The sequence below is a fragment of the Anabrus simplex genome, chromosome 1, assembly GCF_040414725.1.
Source record: "Anabrus simplex isolate iqAnaSimp1 chromosome 1, ASM4041472v1, whole genome shotgun sequence".
In the NCBI taxonomy this organism is placed as follows: domain Eukaryota; kingdom Metazoa; phylum Arthropoda; class Insecta; order Orthoptera; family Tettigoniidae; genus Anabrus; species Anabrus simplex.
In genome coordinates, this window is record NC_090265.1 from 1,707,631,589 (window position 1) to 1,707,659,441 (window position 27,853).

General features: G+C 42.7%; 1 protein-coding gene across 1 annotated transcript in view; it reads left to right on the plus strand.

Annotated features, from left to right (window-relative positions):
- Positions 1–4,650: 4,650 nt before the first annotated feature.
- Positions 4,651–27,853, plus strand: part of LOC136882113 (uncharacterized) — a 29,387-nt gene continuing 6,184 nt past the window's right edge. Inside the window, exons 1-2 of the mRNA XM_067154641.2 lie at positions 4,651–4,804; positions 25,553–25,684. Coding sequence (XP_067010742.1) covers positions 4,747–4,804; positions 25,553–25,684 — 190 coding nt within the window. The 5' untranslated portion in view covers positions 4,651–4,746. The remainder of the gene's footprint in view (positions 4,805–25,552; positions 25,685–27,853) is intronic.

Below are 27,853 nucleotides of genomic sequence, written 5' to 3' on the forward strand. Positions count from 1 at the left end.
TATATATCAAAAACTTAACAGTATAAAGACGTGAAAATTGGTATTTGGAAGCTCCTTTAAAAATAAACACATATTTTTTTTCGAAAAATACATTTAAATGGCTGGGTGAAAAAGACCGAAAAAGTGGTTGAATTCTTTTCGTGAGGATACTTATATTTTAAAAAACTGAAGATGTTACAGACGTGAAAATTATGCACTTAAGCGGATGAAGGCAATTGAAAAGTTGGGTTAATATGTTACAGACGTGAAATTTGGTATTTGGAATCTCCTTTAAAAATGAAAAAGACATGTATTTTTGTTTTCGGAAAGTACACTTAAGGGGGGTGAAAAAAATGAAGAAACAGTTGGATTATTTTTACGTGGATACTTACATCTCATAAACTTAAGATGTTACAGACGTGAAACTTAGTAACTGGAATGTCCTTTAAAAATAAAGGAACACGTTGTCTTTGTTTTGGAAAACTGCACTTAATGGGGCAAGGGGGTGAAATGAAGTAAAGGGGTTGAATTATTTTTATGAGGATACATATTTTTAAAAAACTGAGGGTGTTACAGACATGAAAATTGGTAATTGAAATCTCCTTAAAAGTAAGGAAACACCTATTTCTTTTCTTTTTCGGAAAATCCACTTAAGGGAGTGAAAAGAATTTAAAAAGCGGATGAATGTTTAAAATATGTATATCTACAATATATCTCAAAAACTGAAGATGTTACAAGAGTGAAATTGGCATTTAGAATCTCCTTCAAAAATTAAGAAACACGTACTGTTTGGTTTTCAGAAAAGCTACTTAATGAGGGTGAAAAGAAGTGAAAAAGCAGTTGAATTCTTTTTATGAGGATACGTATAATCTCAAAAACTGTACATGTTACAGACGTGAAAATTGGTATTTGAAATCCCCTGTAAAAATAAAGCGTATATTTTGTTTTCGGAAAATCCACTTAAATTGGAGGGGGTGGGATTAAGGACTGATAAAGGTGCTCAATTCTTTTTATCGCGATACTTATACCTCAAACACTGAAGTTGTTGCACACGTGGATATAAGTAGCCTATTTTGAATCTCATTTAAAAATAAAGAAACACATATAATTAATTTTCTTTTCGACTTGACAGAGAACTGTTTCTCCTATGTAGAGTTCTACGTTGCAAGTTCCACAGTTAGCTCTGCCACTAGTTTCGTCATCTTAACCCCAAAAAGCAATACTACAAACGTGATTTACAAGGAGGTTCTGGGGTAAATGAAACTCAATTTTCCGGTTAGTTTTTATACTTTATGGGTTTTCAGATAATGTCTGAGTGCAGTACCGAGGAAGGATTACTTTTATCAAATTATGAATTCCACGCGAACGAAGCCGCAGGTAACAGTTAGTTGATTTAATATAACAGAAGCGTAGGCAAGAGGAAATATTGGACATTTTAAATTCTTCATCCACAATGAAGAAGGAAAGAAAGAACAACCCATGGCACTACAGCGGTCTTGGGCTTTGGAATACCAAACAACTGCTGCTCAGTCGGAAGGCGTCCTCCTGATCTACTTTGACGCACGATATACTGTAGGCTGTTATTACAATGAGCTCGCCACTCCCAAGGGTATTTTATACGTAACTGCGAGGTTTAAATGAGACCGCCCACAACCTGGAGAACAGCGGCATCTTTTCCACTAGGGGTACCAGCACTCAACTGAAGGAGCTCCTCCGCGCAAGCCCGTTGACCCCTTTAGAAAAGTAGGTTATTTACCGCCATCCAACACTTGGTGCTGAGTCACTGGCAGCACGGTCCACTCCATCCCGTAGCCAGACATGCATTTGTAATTAATTAATCCCTGGATTTGGAAGAGAAAACCATTGGGTACCATGTACTTTTCTGATTCATGCCCCTGAATTCCTAACCCCTTGTGGTTAGGGGTGGTAGAATACATCCAAGGTATCCCCTTTCTGTCGTAAAAGGAGATTAAAAGGTGACGCAACCAATCAATTAGTCGATCACCACTGATCTGCTTTTAGGGCATCGCCCAGGTGAAAGATTCCTTATCTGTTGTTCACCTACTCATTCATTAAATTGACAAATGCGCAGCGATGGTCCAATTCTACGAACTTGAGGGTCCTGAAAAGGATTACACATCTCCTTCTTGTTCGCTCTTTGACCGATAGGTCGTTTCCAACAGCTCGGTCTCATCTTATCACTGTTGAGACCCGGTGGACACGTGTAGGGCAGAGTGGTGATTAAACCTACAGACGTGAAGGAACGTAGACCATCATAGCATACAGCAACAGATCTTGAAGTACAACTGGACAACCATCCTCTTTTAATACTACTGATAGTGGTGATTATTGGTTTACGTGGTAGTATAACTGGGCAACCGTCCGGCTCCTTAACTAAATGGTTAGCGTGCTGGCCTTTGGTTACAGGAGTCCCGGGTTCGATTCTCGGCAGGGTCGGACATTTTAACCATCATTGGTCAATTTAGTTGGCACGGGGGCTGGGTCCATGTGTCGTCTTCACTATCATTTCATCCTCATCACGACGACGCGCAGGTCACCTACGTATGTCAAATCAAAGGACCTGCACCTGGCGAGCCGAACTTCTCCTCGGACACTCCCGGCACTAAAAGCCATACGCCATTTCATTTCCTTTTTACTGGACAACCATCATCTGTTGATACTGTTACGTGCCAGCCCCGTGGTAGCGCCAGGAAGGGGCTGGTGACTCAGACGACCTGGAATCTGCCAGCCGGCCTGTGGGGTGGGGCCGGCCTTTTCGTGAATTGTTCTCGGTGGCCGGCTTACCTCTGAATTCCTTGGATATTCAAAGGGAATGTTCTGCCTGCAGTGACACAGTGAAATTTCTGGAGCAAATCACGCGAGCTATAAAAAGGGAGGCTAGCCGCGGACAGTCAGTCAGTGTTGGACTCCGTGTGAGACTCGGTGTGTTGGGGTTCGATGGCTGGGCTGAAGATGACAGAAGTATTGGCTGTCGCTAGTGTCCCACTGAGGTCTGAACCAGGAGCTGTTGTTGTGATGTCGGAGAGACCAGTGAGTGTGTAACTGGAGGCGACAGAACGGTAGGCTGTACTGTGTGTTCATGTAATTCTGTGGACTAAGAATCACCGTGTGAAACGCGCTATCGTGAGTCGAGGATAAATGGACCTGTGTTAAAGTTCGTCGTTGTGAGTATCGTCCTGCTGTTGAATACTGTTGAGCTGTTTAGTCGTTCACTGCATGGGACTTTGTGAAGTACATCTGTGGAGCCGAACCAGCGAACAGTCGTCGTGTGTTGTGTAGCCAGTGGCACTGTGTTCAAATCCAGCTGTCTACGCACAGCGGCTGTAGAAGGTGACTGGACTTTGGGAAATTGAAAGTAAGGATTCGCGTCTCAGGCAAAAGAACGGACTGGACACTTGCTGCGCGATAAGGTAGAGAGCTTTGTAAATAGACTGGTAATTAGTGTGGCCATTCATAATTGGTTAGAATTGCTTGTGTTTAAATATGTATGTGTGTGTGTCCATTTATCTGGTCATCTGAAATAAATGAGAGTAGTGAAACAGATGGAGTTTTCTTCGTAACAATACTAATGATGGTGGTGATTATGGTTCTAAGAGGAAGTACAACTGGGCAACCATCCTCTGTTAATGCTATTGATGGTGGTGATTATTGTTCCAAGAGGAAGTACAACTGGCCAACCATCCTATATTAACTCTAAAGGTAGTAGTGATTATTGGATTAAGAGGAAGTTCAACTGGGCAACCATCCTCTGTTAATACTATTGATAGTGGTGATTATTGTTCTAAGAGGAAGTACAACTGGACAACCATCCTATATTAACTCCAAAAGGTAGTGGTGATTATTGGATTAAGAGGAAGTTCAACTGGGCAACCATCCTCTGTTAATACTATTGATAGTGGTGATTATTGTTCTAAGAGGAAGTACAACTGGACAACAATCCTATATTAACTCTAAAGGTAGTGGTGATTATTGGATTAAGAGGAAGTACAACTGGACAGCCATCCCCTCAACACTAATTATAATGATGATTATTATTTTAAGGGGAAGTAAAACTGGGCAATCATTCTCTATTAAACTAATCAGAGGGAACATTTAAAAAGGCCCGATCCATCCAAAAACAAATATACAGTATTAGCACAAAAGAAAGACATTAGTCACTATAGGCGTGACGATGAAAGACTCCCTGGGCCTTGCAAATTTGGTATTGTCGGGGTCGGAAAGGAAACAAATTTAACCAAAGGGGGCTCAAATTGGAAAGTTGAGAGTTCGGTACAGGTGAGTATACGTAATGCCAGATTCAGCTTGGGGAGCTACGAACGGCAACTTACGCTCGCAATTTGAGAGCTCCTGGTCCTCCTTATGGTCGCCTGTTACAACAGGCAGGGGACACGGTGGATGTGTTTCATCCGTAAGAGGATAACCTGAGACTTTCAATCCTCACTGGTGTGTGTGTGCGTGTATTGTGCCATGAAATGGGCCCTTGAACTGATACGATGTGAATCAAACCAAGCACGAGCCAGACCTTGTAACTTTCGCTCTTCCCACACACGCTTATTCATTCCACAAAGTACCGCGGTCTCACTCTTTTGCTAGCCGATGCTTCCCTCGTCTTGAACTCGTATTGCTCGTTATAGCTCTCACGTCATGGATTCAGAGGTTGCTTAACATGCTCCAAGACCATACAGCGGAGGTCGGGAACGCCCCACTTGCTGCGAACCGTCAGTACTACTTGAACACAGCTACGACATGGAGATCAGTTCTGTTCTGCTCTGCACCGTTCTTCTTGTGCCACTCCTGGCAGCCGGTAAGTCACTACCTTGATTTTCATCGCTTTTAACAATGAAGTTGGAACGAACTTTATTTCAGTATCGTTCATATCATATCAAACAAACAGACTCGCTTTCCACCGCACATTCATCAGTTTTTATCAGTATAGTAACAGCAGTCCGCCTCTGTGGTGTAGTGGTTAGTGTGATTAGCTGCCATCCCCAAAAGTTTGAGTTTGATTCCCGGCTCTGCCACGAAATTTGTAAAGTGGTACGAGGGCTGGAGCCGGCCGCGCGGTGTAGGGATAGCGTGCCGGCTTCTTACCCGCAAGCCTCGGGTTCGATTCCCGGCCAAGTTAAGGATTTTTACCTGGATCTCAGGGCTGGTTCGAGGTTCACTCAGCCTACGTGATTACAATTGAGGAGCTATCTGACGGTGAGATGGTTGCTCCGGTCTATGGAGCCAAAAATAACGCCCGAAAGGATGCGTCGTGCTCACCACACGACACCTCATAATCTGCAGGCCTTCGGGCTCAGAAACGGTCACTTGGTACGTACGCTAGGGCACTTCGGAGAACCTGTGCCATGGGGTTTCGTTTGGATTTTTGGTACGAGGGCTGGAACGGGGTCCTCTCAGCCTCGGGAGGTCAACTTTGGAGAGGGGGTTCGATTCTCACCTCAACCATCGAAGTGGTTTTCCGTGGTTTCCCACTTCTACTCCTGGCAAATGCCAGGATGGCACCTAACTTAAGGCCACGGCCGCTACCTTCCCTCTTCCTTGTCTATCCCTTCCGATCTTCCCATCCGTCACAAGGTTCCTGTTCAGCATAGCAGGTGAGGCCACCTGGGCGAAGTAATGGTCCTCTTTCCCAGCTGTATCCCCCCGACCCAGAGGCTCACGCTCCAGGACACTGCCCTCGAGGCGGTAGAGTTGATATCCCTCACTGAGTCCTAGGTAAAAATCAATCCTGGAGGGTAAACGGATTAAGAAAGAAAGGAATAGTAACAGCATTGACAAAATATTAGTTCAATAATATCGAAAGTTCCTCAGATGTGCTGCAAGAATTATTGAAGTGAATTTAAAAATCAGTTTTTATATCTGGTTTTTTTTGTCACGATCGTGACGTTTGACACAGAAGAAATCTCTCTCTCCCTGTTCTTATTTTCTTTACGTCGTATCGACTTTAGGACAGGATAGGGTTAAGTCTGGGAAGAGAAAGTGACCCTATTGACCGTGCAGTCTCAGCATTTTCCTGGTGTGAAAAACGTCTCCAGGGCTGTCGAGAGTGTTGTTTGAACTCCTCCATCTCCCGAATGCAACTTAAGAACTCCACAGTGTTGTCAACGCGTCATGTTCAAGTCGCTAAGAACCAGCTGAAACATAGCTAGGAAGTCACTAAAGTAAAAATAGACTCCTGATAGTAAACTACGTACACAAGAAATTAAAAGTTTTGAAGAGAGGGAACCTCGTCATAATAACTCAGGAGTTCATAACAGAGAAGTTATATATCAATGACTTAGGCAGTTCGTGAGAGAAACTGTTTTTATCCGATACGGTACTATCAATGACGGTGAAGTATTGCTTCAACTATTCTTCTTTTGCTACCGTTTTTTCCCACACCTGTGGAGTCGCGGGTGTGAACTGCGTCGTACATGTGGATTTGGCCCTGTTTTAAGGCCGGATGCCCTTCCTGACGCAATCCTATATGGAGGGATGTAATCACTATTGCGTGTTTCTGTGGTGGTTGGTTGTGTGGAATGTTGTCTGAATATGATGAGGAGAGTGTTTGGACGGACACATACATCCAGTCCCCGAGCCAGAAGAATTAATCAGAACCGATTAAAATCCACTAGTCGGCCGGGAATCGAACCCGGGAACTTCTGAACTGAAGGCCAGTACGCTGACCATTCGGCCAACGAGTCGGACTATTGCTTAAACTATTACACACCGTAATCTATGATTTTCTGTTTTCTTTCTTTCTTTCTTTCTGTACCGTCCAGGGTCCGTTATTCCCTCGGACTCAGCGAGTGATCCAACCTCTACCACCTCAAGGGCAGTGTCCTGGAGCGTGAGACTATGCTGAATAGGGCTCTAGTGGGGGATGGGAAGATTGGAAGGGATAGACAAATAAGATTGAAGGAAGCGGCCGTGGCCTTAAGTTAGGTACCATCCCACATTTGTCTGGAGAAGTAGGGAAACCACGGAAAATCACTTCGAGGATGGCCGAGGAGGGAACCGAATCCTCTTCTACTCAGTTGACCTCCCTAGGCTGAGTGGACCCCATTCCAGCCCTCGTACAACTTTTCAAATTTTGTGGTAGGGCCGGGAATCGAACCCGGGCTCCTGCGGGTGGCAGCTAATCATACTAACCACTATAGCACAGAGACGGACAATCTATTTCTCAATTTTGATTGTTTACTTTCCTGAGTTACTCTCAGTTTCAATATTTGCGTGCGAAAGATTTAGAAAGTGGAGAGTAAAGTAGGCAAGCTAGTTCTTTGAGAAGGTGAAATTCCGGACAATCTTCTGTTCAGAAATCGAACTCTTTTTTTTTTATTGCTACTTGCTTAACGTCGCACAACACATCGAAAGCTTTTGGAGACGGAAGGATGGGAAAGGGTTAGGACTTGGAAGCTAGCAATAATAATAATAATAATAATAATAATAATAATAATAATAATAATAATAATAATAATAATTGTTCCGGGGTGTCTGTGGAACAGCAGAGGTGAAAGAAGTTGCCGGGATGAATGGGTCTAACTACAAAGTCAAAGTTAATTTAAAATTTTAAGAAAAGGTTATATTTTCTTTAAAAAAAACAACAACAAATAACAATGTAACAGGTGCCAGTATCAACAAATAGGTCGAGTCAAGATAAGAAAGGTGGCATAAACTGATCTTGGGCTTCAAGCCCTTACTTTACAATTTCGAGCTCCTAGCTCACATTACAACCACAAATTCGTTCAAAGAGCAGAAATACACTAATACGCGGAGCTCTCGCTCCTCACTACAATATTAAGCCTCCCAGAGGCATTCTTACAATACTAGAAAAGAGCCGCCCCGCTCTCAGAATTCCAAGCCTCTTAAAGGCAATACCAGACTTTACAATTAATTGACATCAAGGCACAACTTACAACAATGACACGGGGGTATCTTGTACCCAATCTACTGGACTTTAGCAGAAAAAGAACAGATTAAGTAAATGGCCCGAAATACAAAAATGAATGAAGGCGTGTACTTGCACTCCTAAATACTCATTTTAAAACCTACAAGGCACTAGGCCGATGAAACAGGGGCTATTCCCAAACTATGGAGGTGACTCGTATAAGAATAATTTAAGACATTACAGAAAGCAAGAAAACCAGTTACCAAAACGCAGTCACCTCAAACCAATGTGAAGGGGAGCTCGAGAGGGTAAATCACTCTCTATCCCCGAATTACAGTTGCAGATTTTATGAAGTCTTTACATAAGCCGGCAGAAAATTACATGTTTAGAAAAGTAGGTTACATATTAAAGTTTCGGACCTTTCCCGCGGGTTAAACTGCTGAGCTAGCAAGAAATAAGATGTTAAATGGCTATTACCTTACTGAAAAGCTGTTGGCTGATGAAAGAGGCACCACCCGCCTCCTGCTACACGTCCACACGCTTAGTTAGATGTTGAACAAGTGGCCGAGAGACGAGAAAATCAACAGTTTATAAATCCTCGGGGAAAGTTCGAGACCTTTCATGAATAATTAAGCCACACCCTCTCTCTTTTATTAGTAGATGAAAGGTTACACACAAAATCGAAGAAGAAGCCCGTGATTGGTTAGAAATTAATTACAGAAATTCTGAATTGGCTAAATTCAAAACTGGCGGAAAGAAAGATAAATATTGCCAACCCACAACTGAATGAACGAAATTTACTAAAGAACAAACTTATGAATACAAAATTTCTTCAAATAAAGTTCCTTCACTTCGCACCAGGGTGCATGATCATAGTTTTTTAGTAGAGACAACTATGAGAGAGTGTCCACACTTCTTGAGGAACAGAAAACAAAACAAGTTGAAATTCACACAGAACTGGCAACTTCATAATCACAAAATTAAGGTAGTGACATCTTGTGAGCAGAAGTTTAAAAAGGTCTAGTTTTAAGTTCAGAGTTTCTCGTGTAGGGGAGTTTTAATTGGCGCAAAATTTAAACGTGCGGCGTAGAGGTGTACCTCCCGGTACAATAATAATAATAATAATAATAATAATAATAATAATAATAATAATAATAATAATAATAATTGTACCGGGAGGTACACTCTTATTCCGCGCATTCTAATTCTGCGCCTAATAGCACTGTTCTACTGATAAAAATGTGCAACTGATAATGGAATAAATTTGAACTTTTGTCCCAAGGTGTCACTACTAAAACCTAGGATCCTGCACCCTGGTGCGAAGTGAATGAACTTTTGATTTGAAGAAGTTTTGTATCTCTAGGTTCCTGGTAACTAAGTGATGTTCATTTATTTCTAGGTTGGCAATATTTCCCTCCTTTTCGCCAGTTTTGAATGTAGCCAATCCCAAATTTCTGTAATTAATTTCTGACCTATCCTGTGTTTCTTCTCCATTTTGTATCAGCCAATAAAATTTATGTGGGCGTGTTCTGAGGATTCATGAAAGATCTCGAATCTTCTCTGAGGGTTTAAAAACTGTGGATATTCAGGTCTCTTGGCCACTTCATCGTCGTCTTTCTGAGAGTGAGGGTGTAAAGCAGGAAGCGGGAGGCGCCTCTTTTATCAGGCAGCAGTACACCGTCAAGGTAATGGCCACATAACATCTTTATTTCTTGCTAGCTCCGCAGTTTAACCTGAGGGAAAGGTCCGAGTCATTAGCTATGTAAACTGGTTTCCTAAAGATGTAACTTTCTGCCGACTTATTGTAAAAACTTCATAAATCTTTAAATGTGATTCGGGGATAGAGAGTGATACACCCTCTCGAGCTTCCTTTCATTTAGGTTTTGAGGTGACTACGCCTTTTCAACTTTTCTTCTTTCTGTAACGCGGTAAAGTAATTCCTATACGAGTCACCTCAGTAGGTTGGGAATAGCCCCTGTTTCATAGGCCTAGCGCCTCCGTAGTTGTTTTAATGTTCATATTAGGGAGTGCAAGCATTCCCCTCCCTTCATGTTGTGTTCGGGCTATTTAATTACTTAGCCTGTTCTTTCTGTAAAGGCCCTGTAGTCGGGAATTTTAAGCATCATTGGTTAATCCTCTGACACGGGGACTGAGTGTAGGTGTCGTCTTCATCATCATTTCATCCTCATCACGACGCGCAGGTTGCCTACGGGAGTCAAATCGAAAGACCTGCACCTGGCGAGCCGAACATGTCCTCGGACACTCCCTGCACTAAAAGCCAATACTCCATTTCATTCAATGGGATATACAAACTGAGATATATTTTAGAATGAATAGTTCGCAAAGGTGACATCGGTCCGACGACTCCGTGGCTGAATGGCCAGCGTTGAGACCTTCGGTTCAGGGGGTCCCGTGTTCGATTCCCGGTGGGGTCGGGGATTTTAATCGCCTTCGATTAATTCTTCCGGCCCGAGGATTGGGTATTTTTGTTTGTCCCAACACCTTCTTCTTCATACTCAGACAACACACTACACTACCAACCACCACAGAAGTACACAATAGTGATTACATCTCTCCATATAGGGTTGGCGACAGGAAGGGCATCCGGCTATAAAACAAGGCCGAATCCACCTGTGCGACGCAGTTCTCACCCGCGACTCCACAGGTGCGTGAAAAGCGCTAGAAAAAGAAGAAGCAGAAGAAGTTCGGAAAGGTGACTTTGTGTAGTGGTAGACAAAAACACTAAGTCAAAACAAAATTTTAAGGAAAATGAGCAGGCTCTACTTTTTTCTGAACTCTTCACTGAAAATTGTTAGAAGCTACGATAAATTTGCGTACCTCTTGAGAAGACCCAACGTGCCCCTAGTGGTACGCGTATCACACTTTGAAAACCACTGGGGTGGAACATTAGACTGTCCCAATCTTATCCTTGGCTTTAATGGTATGAAACCGACTGAGGTTTGAGCGATGCTAATACACAGTCAGCCCCTGTTATGAATGGTGTGGACATTTTGGTCGTAAGGTCCGTAATAATAATTTCATGTGGCTATTTCTTTTTTTTGCTAGTTGCTTTACGTCGCGCCGACACAGATAGGTCTTAAGGCGACGATGGGACAGGAAAGGGGAAAGGCCTAGGAATGGGAAGGAAGCGGCCGTGGCCTTAATTAAGATACAGCCAGCATTTGCCTGGTGTGAAAATGGGAAACCACGGAAAACCATCTTCAGGGCTGCCGCCAGTGGGGGCTATTTCTAGCCGGGCGCAGCCCTTGTAAGTCAGACCCTCCGATGAGGGTGGGCCGCATCTGCCATGTGTAGGTAAATGCGTATTATTGTGGTAGAGGATAGTGTTATATGTGTTTTGTGTGAGTTGCAGGGATGTTCGGGACAGCACAATCACCCAGCCCCCAAGCCAGTGGAATTAACCAATGAAGGTTAAAATCCCCGACCCGGCCGGTAATCTGGTCTAATGGGCAGGCTTCTTTCACTACCTCCTTCACCATCTCCTTAATAGCTTCAATGTCACCCCAGCTAATATTGCCACTTGCATACTGGCCGGGGTTCAATTCCACGCCCCCCATAACTAGTTATCACAGCTGCCAACTCTCCCATCTTTCCCAGGTCCTCCTTACACTCCGTTCTTTTAGTTATTTTCTTTTTCGGTCTCCACTGCTATCTTCTAATCGCGGCCCGATATTGCTCTACTCTGATCATTGCTCGGCACTCGCCACTCAGTACGTCCGCTTCCACTGCTTGCTTAGGCTAGACGCCAGCCGGTAATCGAACCCGGGACCCTCTAAACCGAAGGCCAGTACGCCGACCATTCAGCCAACGAATCGGACGTAAGGTCCGTTGGTGACTGCGTTTCGGCAGATTGACATGTAACAGCACCGTCTGCTCGGTGAGGGAACCAACAGGAATGTTCTCACTCGTCATTTTCTCAGCCTAACTTTTCAGTGACACATAGGCTGATGGTGGATCAGGAGGGACCCTGTTGGTGGTGGTTATTGTTTTAAGAGGAAGTACATGAGGGCAGCCATCATCTATTTAAAGGTGGGATGCGAACCTTTAAGTCAAGGAGTAGAACTGTGATAGAATACACTGAGAAATGGAACTGGTAGCGGTAATTTTCCTTTTGCGTGCTGTGAAATTCTAACATGACCACAACACGCGCGGCACACCCCCAGTAACCTGTTTAGTGTGATAGAGCTGGAGCTGTGCGCACCACGGGAAGCGTACAATGTAGAATGTGTAGATGACGTAATCGCTTCTCATCGTCGAGGTCGCGCTCAAGGTGCATAGCATGGAACCAGCTGTCGCTGTATGCACTCTGTACCTCATAGTGCTAGTGGAGGTGTTTGTTGTTTCGCTGCCGGCCCCGTGGTGTACGAATAGCGTGCTTGCCTTTTACCCGGAGGCCCCGGGTTCAATTCCCGGACAGGTCAGGGATTTTTACCTGTATCTGAGGGCTGGGTCGAGGTCCACTCCGACTACGTGATTAGAATTGAGGAGCTATCTGACGGTGAGATAGCGGCACCGGTCTAGAAAGTCACGAATAACGGCCGACAGGATTCGTCGTGCTGACCACACGACACTTCATAATCTGCAGGCCTTCGGACTGAGCAGCGGTCGCTTGGTAGGCCAAGGCCCTTCAAGGGCTGTAGTGCCATGGGGTTTGGGTTTTAATGAATAATTCGTGACTTTTTTTTTACAATTGTCTTCACGTCGCACCGACGTATGGCGACGATGGGATACGAAGGAGCTAGGAGTGAGAAGAAAGCGGCCGTGGCCTTAATCAAGGTACAGCTCCACCATTTGCCTGGTATGAAAATGGGAAACCACGCAAAACTATCTTCAGGGCTGCCGCCAGTGTGGTTCTAACTGACCTACCGAATACAAGCTCACAGCTTCACGAGCCTAACCGCTCGGCCAACTCGATCGATACATACATACATACATACATACATACATTTTTATTATAGACTGTTATGCCTTTCAGCATTGCATCTGCAAACCTCTTTGAATTAACGAAACATTACCACAATCCTTTATTGTAAATAGCTCTGTGTCCTCGTTTAGTGCCGCACATCTTCTCTAATAATAATATTATTGGCTTCATGTCCCACTAACTACGTTTACGGATTTACGTATTCTCCACTGCTTGTTTTTGTGGTGATTGGTAGTGTGGTGTATATGGAGAAGAAATTTGCATTAAAAGGAACACAAGTACCCAGTCGCCTAGTCGGAACAATTAACAAGACGCAAGTAAATTCCTTTTCCCGCCCGGGAATCGAACCCTGTGCCCTCCGAACTGAAGGCCAATATACTGACTATTGAGGTAAGGAGCGGGACTTTCTAAGAATGATGATGATGATGATGATGATGATGATGATTATCAATTCGGAACGCCCTAACGAACGCGTTTGAAATTATACATTGCGGTGAAATGTTTTTCCTATTCGTCCCAATAGTTCTTCATTAGATTATTGAGTGCCTTTCTACGTTCTTCTGTCCATCGTGAATGCTTTCTTTTAGGTTTCTCAGCAAATGCGCGTTTGCTTATTGGTAATCAATAGCCTGTTTCCAGTCATTTGATCGAGTCAGGAATGGAATGAATGAAGCCCCCATCTAGCGATAAGGATAGGAATAATGCCGGCTGCCGAAGCCTTTCGCCCTCCCCTGGAGCAATGATTAATGACTGATGGATAAAAAGGTATTGGAGAGTGTTGTTGGAATGAAAGATGGCAAGGAAAATCAGAGTATCGGGAGAAAAACCTGTCCATCACAAATCTCACATGGAGTGACCAGGATTTGAACAGCAGAACCGAGCGTTGAGAGGCCGGCGCACTGCCACCTGAGCCACGGAGGCTCTGTATTTGCTTACTAAGCTTCTACATTTTGCTCTCTCTTCAAAAGTTTTCTCGATAATACCAATTTCTTGTAGACATTAATTTAATTCCATTAACCGATTGTTGCGGTTTTACAAGGATAGCACTAGGTTTAGAAATGTTTTTTACCAAGCTCGATAGCTGCAGTCGCTTAAGTGTGGCCAGTATCCAGTAATCGGGAGATAGTGGGTTCGAACCCCACTGTCAGCAGCCCTGAAGATGGTTTTCTGTGGTTTCCTATTTTAACACCAGGAAAATCCTGGGGCTGTACCTTAATTAAGGCCACGGCCGCTTCCTTACCATTCCTAGGCCTTTCCTATCCCATCGTCGCCATAAGACATATCTGTGTCGGTGCGACGTAAAGCAAATAGTAGTAGAAATGTCTTTGTCACCCTGTTACTATCTACCGTATTCTGTGCAGGTGTACGTAGAATTTTAATAGCATTTTCTGATTGTTTTTGTGATTTTTCTGTGACTTGTTAAATTTCCTATGCTTTCTTTTTCACCCGAATTCAATTTTCGTATTTTGGTCATAGGACTTTTCCGAGAAATTTCCCCTGTTGTTCCCAATGTTTTTTTTTTTTTTTTTTTTTTTTTTTTTTTTTTTTTTACTTGTGACCTACCGGCAGTTATTAGAGTTTCGGATGCACAAAGTGACCCTCGTTTGATAACTGTAATTTTGCATCTTTTGATAAGATTTTGCTCTTTGTTCCAGGTTATTTCATAAGATCTTTGCAGTTTAGCAGTTCTTTCCTTGTTTGATTCCTTATATATCCCTGCTGGTTTAATAATTTCGCCTAAATCCTTTAATTTATTTTCATGGAAGATTTTTTCCGTTCGTTCGTAATCTGTTTACCCTCCAGGGTCGGTTTTTTCCTCGGACTCAGTGAGGGATCCCCTCTCTACCGTCTCAGGGGCAGTATCTTGGAGCTTCAGACTCTGGGTCGGGGGATATAACTGGGGAGGATGACCAGTACCTCGCCCAGGTGGCCTCACCTGCTAGGCTGAAGAGGGGCCTTGTGGGGAGATGGGAAGATTGGAAGGGATAGACAAGGAAGAGGGAAGGAAGTGACCGTGGCCTTAAGTTAGGTGCCATCCCGGCATTTGCCTGGAGGAGAAGTGGGAAACCACGGAAAACCACTTCCAGGATGGCTGAGGAGGGAATCGAATCCCCCTCTACTCAGTTGACCTCCGGAGACTGAGTGGACCCCGTTCCAGCCCTCGTACCCCTTTTCAGATTTCGTGGCAGCCGGAAATCGAACCCGGGCTCCTGGGGGTGGCAGCTAATCACACTAACCACAACACCACAGAGGCGGACAGATTTTTCCGACCGGGCGAGTTGGCCGTGCGCGTAGAGGCGCGCGGCTGTGAGCTTGCATCCGGGAGATAGGGGGTTCGAATCCCACTGTCGGCAGCCCTGAAGATGGTTTTCCGTGGTTTCCCATTTTCACACCAGGCAAATGCTGGGGCTGTACCTTAATTAAGGCCACGGCCGCTTCTTTCCAACTCCTAGGCCTATCCTATCCCATCGTCGCCATAAGACCTATCTGTGTCGGTGCGACGTAAAGCCCCTAGCAAGCAAAAAAAAAAAAAAAAGATTTTTCCGAATTTAGTGATTAATGGTTGATTGTCGAATTTTGATTTAGTTTATTTCAAATACTGCGTCCTTTCAAATGAAATTTGGAGTCCGGTTTCAGCAGCAATCATGATGTTTACATTTGTCAGTCGAGTGTGTTGAAAACAGTAAACTCCCATCCGTTCTGGTTTGAGAGCAACGAGAGCAAAGGATGAGGCGAGGTCATTCTTTATAAGACCACACCTGCATGATGGCGGTATGCACCGTCACACTGGATTCATTGCAGAAGTGTTCAGAATACGAAACACTACGGTACTGGGGTCGCTCCTTGTCTCATTGTCATGCAATCTTTATAGAGTTCAGCATCTGATGACCGTAAGTATAACATTACTAACCATACGGCGTCAGCTACCGTATAGCCATACTCGTTCAGGTGTCAAGTCTACTGGGTGTATAAGAACTATACCGACAAAAAATCAGGGATGCTCTTCGTGTTATGTTAAGAACTTTGGTACAATCGCATTGGCGGAGAACATCTTTCTTTTCGGTAAAAGGAGCTCACTTTGCTACATCCGGGTGCACTATTCATATTGACGAACTCGTCACATTTGCTACCAGGTGTGTGCATAAGTCTTTTCTGGTTTCACTAAGAAATGGCGCCAACATATAGTACGCTAATGTGAATTTGACACGTACGTCAGTTTGTTCGTCTGACATTAATCTACCAACACACAAGTTGAGTCCGCCAAACACTAGCGTCTATGTTGTATCGTTCAGTGATCATGTCGAGGTTTGTGCCTGAAAAAGAACATTCGGGGCACGCATTGCTTTTCTTATTTAATCCAAACGAAAAGGCTGTGGAAAGTCATCATTTACTGGTAGAAACATATGGTGAACACGCTCCATCGATTAGAACGTGTGAGACATGGTTTCGACAATTTTAACGTGGTGATTTCAATGTGAAAGACAGTGCGCACTCTGGTAGACCACAAAAGTGCGAAGACGAGCAATTGCAGGCGTTACTGGATTATGACCCAACTCAAACTCAACGTTATAGCCAACAAATGATTAATCTAAATCATGCATTGATCGAAAGACGACCGGAATGGGCAAGAAGGCATGGCAAAGTGATTTTGTTACACGACAATGCGCAGCCTCACACAGCAAAACCAGTGAAACACACCTTGAAATCGCTTGGTTGGGACATCCTTTCACACCCGCCGTACTGCCCCGACCTGGCGTCATCTGACTATCACCTCTTCGCAACAATGGTGCACGCCATTGCAGAGCAGCTCTTCAGCAATTTCGATGAAGTTAGAAAATGGCTGGGCGAATGGTTTTCCGCAAAAGAAAATCCGTTTTTCTGGCATGGTATTCATAAGTTACCTGAAAGATGGGCGATGGCCAATATTTTGAATAAACAAAACATGAATTTCTCTAGAAAAATGCGTGTTTTATTTACCACAAAAACCGGCAAAACTTATGCATACAGCTGGCATCAGCTGGTATACCAGAGCAAAAGCCGCTACTGTGCTTCAGGAATAAGAAGGGGAGGGAGGGGAAGTGGGGTGTTTGCTGGAGACAGCGATAATGCTCCGCGCGTATGCACACGTTCCTACGTTCGACTCGCATAGGATAGTCCTCGTCTCTTACATTCAATATTCGCAGTTCGTTTGTTAAACAGCCGTGACTGCAAACACAGTACAAGAACACACTATAATTAAGACACACTTGTCAGTCAAGGAATGCACCAGATAACTTCTTCATCCTCTGATGGTCGCAATAACATTCTTTATTATTTAACATGCTTTAAGATGCAACGCTTCCTCCCCACGATGGTGTATTTCTTCACTCACAACATTGTAAATTAAAGGAAATACTGAACGAAGGAAACAATACGCTCAGTGGTTTGATTACAGTAGATGTTCAATAATCCCCTCCCCCCCCCCCCCACTCATATTGATGAAGGTGTAATAGACTACTGATATAACCTGAAAACAATATTCTTTAACCCATGGGTAAATAATGCAAGTATGGAGCTCGAATCATCATAATCAATATTATTATTATTATTATTATTATTATTATTATTATTATTATTATTATTATTATTATTATTATTTTGCTTTACGTCGCACTGACACAGAGAGATATAATGGCGATGATGGGGCGGGAAAGGCCTAGGAATGGGAAGGAAGCGGTCGTGGCCTTAATTAAGGTACAGCCCCAGTATTTGCCTGGTATGAAAATGGGAAACCACGGAAAACCACCTTCAGGGCTGCCGACAGTGGGATTCGAACCCACTATCTCCCGGATACGAGCTCACAGCTGCGCGCTCCTAACATTATTATTATTGTTACTTGTGAGGTATGGCCATGAAGTGTTTACATCCATTTATTAGTCTTATTATTATTATTATTATTATTATTATTATTATTATTATTATTTAGGTAGTAATGAATGACGATCATATTATTTGTGAGCTTATGTCATGAAATATGTACTGTATATCTATTAAAATGACTTTAGTTAATGTAAGAATCCGTAATTAATAGTATATAATTTATTATTACCTGTAATATATGATGTATAATACACTACAATATTGTGCAACACACCGTAATATCTAGAATGTACGACGAGAACTATGTAGAACCTTCCTTACATTGTAACTACGCTACTGGACACTCTGGAATTCACGAGAAGATATGTTGTGACATATATAGCCAGACACATATGTGAGGAGGCGGTATTGATGGTGGAGCGGAGTTATTGTTTAGTTGGAGTTGTTTTCGTGAGCTCGTGGTGTGATTCTGACGACATGTTACTGTAACAGTCGAATGTTTTTCAAGATGTCAGTCGCATTCTTCTTATTCTCCGTATTCGTGTTTTGTTTATGATGGCAGTTGATTAGGTTATGTGTGTATAATGTGAAATATGTTGTAAATAAATAAGTGTACGCAACTTACAGCATCTTGTGTGCGTCTTTGCGGATACATCAATACTTCGATGCACAGTTCACAACGGTGCAGTAATGACTTTTGGGCTCTGTTCAGAATGTGTGGTGTGCCGCAAACGGCCTGATAAGCTGCCTGTATTCTTGGTAAAAAGTTCATTTTCTCTTTCTGCGGGGTCGGCATAGTAGTCAGTTTGTAAGAATAAATTGTACACCGCCAACTGGGGCCGGGAAGCGACTACGGGTATGTGAAACGAACGAGAAACTTGTGCATTCGCACCGAGCATTACCTCTGTCTCCGCCTTCCCACTTCTCCTCCCTTCCCCTTCCCTCCGACGAAGCACAGCTACAGGCAGCGGCTGGCTCTCTAGCAGAGCAAATTTGGTAGGTTCGTAAATTTGAGTCGTGCGCCCGTAAGTCACAAAGTAATCTAATTTTCTCTAAAAGAAACACATTCTCCGCCAATCTGATTGCACCATCGTTCTTATTATAACTCGATCAGCACGCCTGGTTTTTATGTTCTTGTAGTTCTGATACACTCTGGATATGGTCTGACAACGTTGTTAGCCGGTTCCAGTCCTTGGTCGAAAACATTTTCATCATCGGAATGTTGGTCGGCAGGGTAGGAGAGGTGGTGGTATGCAGTTGCTAATCAATATGTTACGTGCCAAAAGCCTGGATTCAATTCCTAATCTCACCGCAGTGTTCATTTGGAGTGAGGTGATGGTGATGGGATGTTATTCGACAGGAGTAGGTTACATGCCGACACCGAGTTTCACCCTCTCCCTACCTCATTATCATCATCCCACATCCAGGCGCGCAGGTCGCTTATGGGCGTCAAATAGAAAGAACTGCACCAGGCAAGCCATACGATAAGTAAGCTACGTTGTCCAGGTATTTTACTTCGACTCCATCCAGGCTGAGTGTGCGTCAGTTTGAACGTTCCATTTTTTCCACCAGCTGGCAGAGTATAGTGGGCAATGCATGGTTGACTTTTGTATCACCTGATCCCCCTGTGGGGGGGGGGGGGCGGTGGAGTACCCACGGTATCCCCGGTCTGTCGTAAGCGGCAACTAAAGGTTTTATGGCGAAGATGGAATAGGAAAGGCCTAGGAATTGGAAGGAAGCGGCCGTGGCCTTGATTAAGGTACAGCCCCGGCATTTGCCTGGTGTGAAAATGGGAAACCACGGAAAACCATCTTCAGGGCTGCCGACAGTGGGGTTCGAACCCACTATCTCCCGATTACTGCATACTGGCCGCACTTAAGCGACTGCAGCTATCGAGTTCGGTACATTAGGAAATGCAGGCTAAGATTCTATGGTCATATTAAAAGAATGCATCAAGGCAGACTTACCAAACAAAGAGTCGAATTCTATGAAAACAGGAGTAAAGCTAAAACAGACACAATCAAATGGATTGGTGAAATTAAAACCGATTTGAAACAGGCAGCAATTGCACCACCTTTGTTCAAAACAGTGTAATCTTCAGATTCAAATTTCATAAATGACAAGTTGACCAAGAGGAAAGACCAAAGTAGAAGACTGGAGCAACTTGGACTGAAGACGGAAAGGAACTCCACAGTAAAAGAATGAAGGAAATATGGGCACAGAGGAAGGCAAATGCACCCCTCTAAATATTTTGCGTAGTGTTAATGGGCGTATTCGCACACACACACACACACACACACACACACACACACACACACACACACACACACACACACACACACACATATAATGTCCACCTCTGTGGTATAGTAGGTGGTGTGATGAGTTGCCACATTCGAAGGCCAAGGGTTCGATTCCCGGCTCTGCCACGAAATTTGGAAAGTGGCACTAGAGCTGGGACGGTGTCCACTCAGTCTCTGTGAGGTCAACTGAGTAGAGAGAGGTTCGATTTCCACCTCAGCCATCCTCTAAGAGGGCTTCTGTGGCTTTCCACTCTTTCAGGCAAATGCCGGGATGGTACCTAACTTAAGGCCACATTTTCTTCCTTTCATCTTTCTTGTCTATCCCTACCAATCTTCCCATCACCCCCACAAGGCCCCTGTTTAGCATAGCAGGTAAGGCCATCTGTGGGGGGGGGGGGGACTGGTCCTCCTGCCCACTTATATCGCCGACCCAAAGTTTCACACTTCAGGACACTGTCCTTGAGGCGGTAGAAGTGGGGTCCCTTGCTGACTCCGAGGGTAAAGCCAACCCTGGACGGTAAAGGGATTAAGAAAGAAAGAAAGTAAGAAAGGAAGAAAGGAAAGAAAGAAAGAAAGAAAGAAAGAAAGAAAGAAAGAGAGAAGGACAGAAAGAAAGAAAGAAAGAAAGAAAGAAAGAAAGAAAGAAAGAAAGAATTGAAAGAAAGAAAGAAGATATACCAGAACGCAACCCACTGAGGTGGAAACTAAAAGACCACCAGGATTTTCAAGAACGGCTAAAGTTGAAGACGGGGAAGCCGTGGAAGAGGAAAGGAAAGAGCAACACCGGCACGAATGAAGGAGTACTGGGCAAAGATCAAAGCCCAGAGAAGACAGCTGAAATAGCGTGGTGGACTTTAGTAGGCCGATGCGACAAATAATAATAATAATAATAATAATAATAATAATAATAATAATAATAATAATAATAATAATAATAATAATAATAATAATAATATCCGCCTCTGTGGTGTAGTGAGGTTAGCGTGACTGGTTGCCACCCCCACAGGCCCGGGTTAGATTCTCGGCTATGCCACGAAATTTGAAAAGTGGTACAAGGGCTGGAACGGGGTCCAGTCTGCCTCGGGAGGTCAACTGAGTAGAGATGGGTTCGATTTTCACCTCAGCTATCCTTGAAGTGGATTTCCGTGGTTTCCCACTTCTTCTCCAGGCAAATGCAAATGGTATCTAAGGCCACGGCCTCTTCCTTGTCTATCTCTTTCAATCTTCCCATGTGCTCCTGCACAAGGCCCCTGTTCAGCATAGCAAGTGAGGCTGCCTGGGCGGGGTACTGGTCCTCCTACCCAGTTGTAACTCCCGACTCAAAGTCTCACGTTCCAGGACACTGCCCTTGAGGCGGTAGAGGTGGGATCCCTCGCTGAGTCCGAGGGAAGAACCAATCCTGGAGGGTAAACCTATTAAGAAAGAAAGAAAGAAACAAAGTAAGAATAATAATAATCATCATAATCGATATTATCATAATCATAATAATCAGACCGGGCAAATTGGTCGTGCGATTGGGGGAGCGCAGCTGTGACTTGCATCAGGGAGATAGTAAGTTCGAACCCCACTGTCGGCAGTCCTGAAGATGGTTTTCCGTTTCCAATTTTCGCACCAGGCAAATGCTGCGGCTATACCTAAATTAAGGCCACGACCTCTTCCTTCCCACTCCTTGCCCTTTCCTATCCCATCGTCGCCATTAGACTTATCTGTGTCGGTGCGACCTAAAACAAATTGTAAAATATAAAAAAAAATAATCAGCATAATTAGCAATCGAATAACAGACTTTAAAAATAGTTTTACGCCCTTCAACAGATAGTTTTCCGGCTTGTGAAGACTTTCAGTTTGATATTTATCAGAGATACAGCATACTGAAAATTCATTAATTTTGACTTTTCTTCCCTACGACTCAAGGAAATGATTAAATATTCGTGGCTCGTAAGCAACCACGGAGAGACCTCGCGAGTTCGAAGTGACAGAAATATTGCCTGCAAACAAGTAAGGAAAACTATAAAGAGCAATGTGGCCTTATAGCACACAATCGTTATGCGTGGTGCCAAAACAAAACAAAAATAGTGTTTTTTCATGCGATTAACGCGTCTCATCTATGTTTCATATAGGTTCCCTAACAATAAAGTGACCTTGATGCGCAGTAACCTACCTAGCTGGCATTTGCACACGGATTTCAATTAATATTTCGGCACTTTCCAGTTCGAAATGGCAGCTATATTTTTGCACATCGCTATTTAATGGTCTCCTCATCCTCTCAGCGAAGTTGCACCGTCGGTTTCGACATGAACTTATCGGTAGTTCCCTTGTCACTTTCCAACATAATGTTACCAGCTCACGTATAGAATATCCCTTAATCACTCCGGAAGTCCCTACTCAAGTGAAAGAAAAATGTAAATAAATAAATAAATAAATAAATAAATAAATAAATAAATGTACAGTATGTATCGACATTGAATGGCAAAAGTTCAGGAATTGATTCCTCATATGGAGAAAATGAAAGAAAACGTGTGAACTGCAGAGTTACCCGAACTTTAGTACGTTGGTGTGATCCGACGCTCCCAAAACTGAATACTTCCCGAACACCAGCTGGAACATAGTTTTCGCGTATCAGATCAAATACAAACCTCCACGGTCTTGTCTTCGCACTGAGCGCAGAACACGATCAAAACTGCTTGGTGTAGTGCACACTGTCTAACAGTTGCCACACGGAAAGTTGGACTAATCGAATGCATTGCTTGTCTGATAGACATCAAATGATTCTGGCAGGAAAATATCGAAGGGATTCATCTAGAATGCTCGGCTCCATGGCTAAATGGTTTGCGTGCTGGTCTTTGTTCACAAGGATCCTGGGTTCAATTCCTTTGAGGGTCGGAAATTTTAACCATCATTGGTTAATTTCGCTAGCACGGTGGCAGGGTGTTTGTGTGTCGTCTTCATCAACATTTCATTCTCAGCACGACACACAGGTGGCCCACGGGCGTCAATTCAAAAGACCTGCACCTGGCGAGTCGAACATGTCCTAGGACACTCCGGGCACTAAAAGCCATACGCCATTTCATTTCATCTAGAACAAATATCCGCACTCGATGAAAACATTTCCACCTATATATCCACAAAAACACTGTACCGCGAGGAGTTCATATTGTACGCTTCATCGTATTTATTTTATCTTTACATTATTTTTGGTCTCATTTCTTAAAAGCATAGTAATTTACCGTGCAGGGTTGGTTTTTACCCCGGACTCAGGAAGGGATCCCACCTCTACCGCTTCAAGGGTAGTGTCCTGGAGCGTGAGACATTTGGTCGCGGATACAACTGGGGAGGAGGATTATTACCTCGCCCAGGCGGCCTCATCTGCTATACTGAACAGGGGCCTTATGCGGGATGGGAAGGGTGGAAGGGATAGGGAAGGAAGTAGCCGTGGCCTTAAGTTAGTACCTTCCCAGAGAAGAAGTGGGAAACCATGGAACACCACTTCGAGTATGGCCGAGTGGACCGCGTTCCAGTTGTCGTACCACTTTTAAAATTTCGTGTCAGAGCCGGGAATCGAACCCGGGCTTCCAAAGGAGTGGCAGCTAATCACACTAACCATTACACCACAGAGGCGGACTTGGTCTCGTTAGACTATCTGGTCAAAATATATTAAATTTTGAGGTGGGTTCAGAAATCCGTCGCTGCGACCTTGCATTACGAGGAAAGGGCCATGGTGCATTATTAGCTCACTGGTGCATATCGAACGTCTTTTCCGGTAAGAAAACCCTTTAAACTTTGTTTGTGGATTCTCTCTACTATTGAAACATGTTCAGCTGTCATTGATCTGTGTGCTTTTTCATCTTCTTTTACAGCGAACATAGTTCATTCTTCCTGCTTATTTCCCACCTTCTTATATATAATTTGAACGTATATTTTGAGTAAACCGCAAACTAACACTATGTGTTATACATCAAAAGAAAGGTCTCTATCTCAGGATTACTACAAAAGCATTATTTATTTCCTTAAGTTCTTTATTAGCCTAAAATAGTCATTTACTCGAATAATACAATGCTTAGGTCGTTGGAGTAAACTGTATTCGCCGGTAGATGGCTCTATGAGAATTGTCTCCGTTGATCTTTCTATGCCAGTGCGATAAAGGGATCTGTGAAAGTTGTCTGTGCAGTTCTTTCTGTGTTAGTCCGATAAGTGGCCGTATTTCAAAAAGTCGTTTATAATGCAACCTACATTGAATTATTCACTGTAGGGTTATTAAATGAAATCTGCATGCACTACCAGGCACGACATTTCGGTGCAGAAGTGCTATATGGATATTTTAATTCTCGTTGCCACAATGGTTTGGTTTATTTTCCACAACCTCTAGTAAATGACGTACTTAAAGGTTTCATGCTACATGATAAGGATTTCATGAACCATGTAAGGCCGTATAACAGTACAATATCCTTTTCATCTTTCTCTGCTAACCGTAGCCACATTCCAGGATTAGATTCTTACTTTTTTTAATTAAGTTGATGATTCATTGGTACATTTAAAATTTGCTGCCAAATGAAAATTGCTGAGCATTATAACGTCAGCTTAATGTGATAGATTCAAGTCTTGCGAAGAGAATTCGTTGTGAAAATTCTATAAAGTTTCAGAAATTCCATACGTAGGCCTATAGACACAACGGAACTAAGTTTAAAGGCAAATACGGTAAATGGTCTTCCGGAGTTCAGCATATTTTTCGTCACTTTTCTTATGTTTCCTGGATCATCAGTTTCATTTTTAGTCTTTGTTCACAGCTATTACTGCGACAGGCCACTAGTGATATACAGGACCCGGATGTTGATGACATGCTATCTCTTTAGTGAGTGGTCAGGCTCAATGCTCCAATATAAACAAACTGTATTCATGACACCTCATTACAAATATATCCTTTTTATTTTTAATTATTTTCATTTTTTGTGCATTCTTTGCTTCTTTATTCTTTAAGAGCAATTTCTTTGATTTTGTACAATCGTTCGATCATATTTTGGAGAACTTTGTCTCTTCAGGTAATTTTGTCTCTCTTGTTATGTTACCATGTAATTTTATGAAATTACGTCTGAAAGCCTTAACTAGTAGTTATACAAATACCGGAATGAAATATTTCAGTATAATATTAAATAGTATTATAATTGTTCTTTCGAGTCTTTGTTTCTGAATCGTATTTATATTTTGTAGAAATTAATTTCTCAAGTTGTTTCTTCTAATTTCTTAATTTTTCAGACTTAAATTTCACAAATCATCTTTTATTATTTTGAGTTCTTTTCCAACCATTATTCATTGTATTTTGTATTATTTACCTTCAAGCAGCCTCCAAATAAAAGGCTTGTATTATGTACTTAGTAAGTTAGTGCCTAACCTAGGCCTATTATTTTCTGTAGGATTTTTAAGTATTAATTTTTATACACCTTTTACGTTTTATAATGCATTTTCTTAATTTTTAGGTCGTTTCATAAGGCCATTTTAATATTTTAAGTGCATTTATTAATATCCTTTTTCGTCACTAACACCCGGGCCTATGACTGATGTATAATTATGAAATCATAGTTTCAGGGGAAACACTCCACTGTTATGTGTGCAGTGGGCTGCACGACACCAGTTGCAACGAACCCTTCACCGGTAAAGAAGAGTTCAAGAAGGCATGTGATGCCCCTGCCTGCTACAGGATGAGGGTGTCTAGTAAGTATTATGGTGATAAGAAAGTTCCTAAGGTATCGATGAATACACGTCTTCTGAAAATCAGATAGAAATTATGAATAGCATACTCCCATCCACTAGTTCCGGATCATTTGAAACTGCTAAGATAGCATTCATTTATAGCAATCCAGTTTCTTTGATACCGGTACCTGCATAATTTTCCTTCTTACAGTTAGTTTGTCTATTACTGCATTAAACATTATAATTAAGCTTAATAAATAAGTATATTATAACCTCATTTCCTATCAATGTTGGGGTTCCTCAGGGCTCAGAACTGTCACATCTCTTATTTATCCTATGTATATGGATACAGTCACAGCTGACAACCAGACGCCATACCCGTGGACCATCTTATATGCTGATGATATGTTCCTTACGGATCAGTCCCGAAGGAATCTGGAAAATCTCCTGCAAATTTGGAAAGACTGTTTAGGGGAATATGGCTTGCGCCTTAACATCACTAAAACCGTGTATCTGCAATGTGGCTTGTAGACTGCTGATACAATTCGCATCGACGGGTAAGACCTAGTTAAAGCCAACCAGTTTAGATACTTTGGATCACTCATCACCTCAGACGGAAAGACATTACCAGACACCCGAGCACGAGTAAATGCTTCATGGCTGAAGTGACGTCAGGTCACTGGTGTGCTAAGCGAGAAAACAAATTCGATGCACTTGCCGACTCCAAATTCCATGCAGACATCTGTTGAAAATGATACGTTAGGTGAGAATAAGTTCATCCTTATCAATTTGAGTTTAATTTATTGAAAGGTTTATGATTATTTGATTTTCTCAAAGGGAAATTCGACACTATTTTGTTATCATGCAGAAAATATCGGGAAACACTACTGAGATCATAATGTAATGATTCATTCATAATCGCAATATGAATAAATACGGTAACACTTTGCTATCAGTGACTCGAAAGAACATTTCTAAACTCTAAACTATTCTCACCATTGTACTGTGGATTTTATGAATCAATTTACATATTACTAATTAACGATTCGTGTTGATAATAGTCATGTGATTTCACAATCGCAAGCGCCGTAGCAGGATGTTGTTGCCTTGAGACAACGGTATTTGTAATATATGTGTCATTGTCATCACTCAACAACTTCCATACAGCCACAAGGAGACTGAGACTTCAGTCCTGTGCATACAGATATTCTGCCCCCATAGAGTGGCAACAGGCGCACGAAGTTAACTTATACAATGAGTTTCTCTCATCGGTTGGCCGGCAGGTGCACCCAGCTTATCTGCCTCTCGTTCACTCACCACTCCCCGCAGCGCGACATAGCAACAAAGACAGCACTTCGCTCACTTTATCCGTGCATGACATAAGATAACAATCTAACTAAAATCAGTCAGTCCGATCATTCTATCCGGTCGATTTCCTTCATTCTTTTTTATCTGAAAGATATTCTTGCACAGATTTGTTATCAGGTACTATAAATCACTTAACTTCCGCCGTCCTCAAATTATTTGATTTTTTCAATTTTTTGTCTCTTTGAAGCAATTATATCTTTGGTTCTAATTGAGGTATGGAGTTCGTTTTGACCTAAGAACACTCAGTGGATCTAACTCTTTCATTTCAGCTCTTAACTATTCAAATTGGTTGATTCTGAGGAAAGTTATGAGTGCACATTCAATTTGACAGTCACATTTCTTCAACATTTTTTCTCATTGAAGCAATCATATCTTTAGTTCTAATTGAGGTACGCAGTTTGTTTTGGTCTAAAAACACTCAGTGAATCAAGTGCTTTCTTTTGAGGCAATAACTACTAAAATAGATAGATTCGGAGAAAAGTTATGAGTACATTTGTCTCCATGACGAAGATCTTTGAGTGACTTTTTAACAGCTCGGCGCGTTTAATTCAATTTCTTTGTGTTGAACCCATAATTCTACGATGAGAAAAATATTTTTTTCTCCAATATTTATTTGGCATTAAGAAAGTACTTTTATGTTTGAAGGCAGCCATGTTGCGCTCCTACGAGCCCCGATGTCGCGTGGGAAGGTTCTTCCTCACGGCAAGCTCGTGAATTGCCGGGACACCTCGGTGGGACTCGAGTGCCCGACAATTCTTTAAATTCATGGAATTCTGCACAACGAGGGATTTTGATAATATAGTAAATGAAGAAATAAATAAG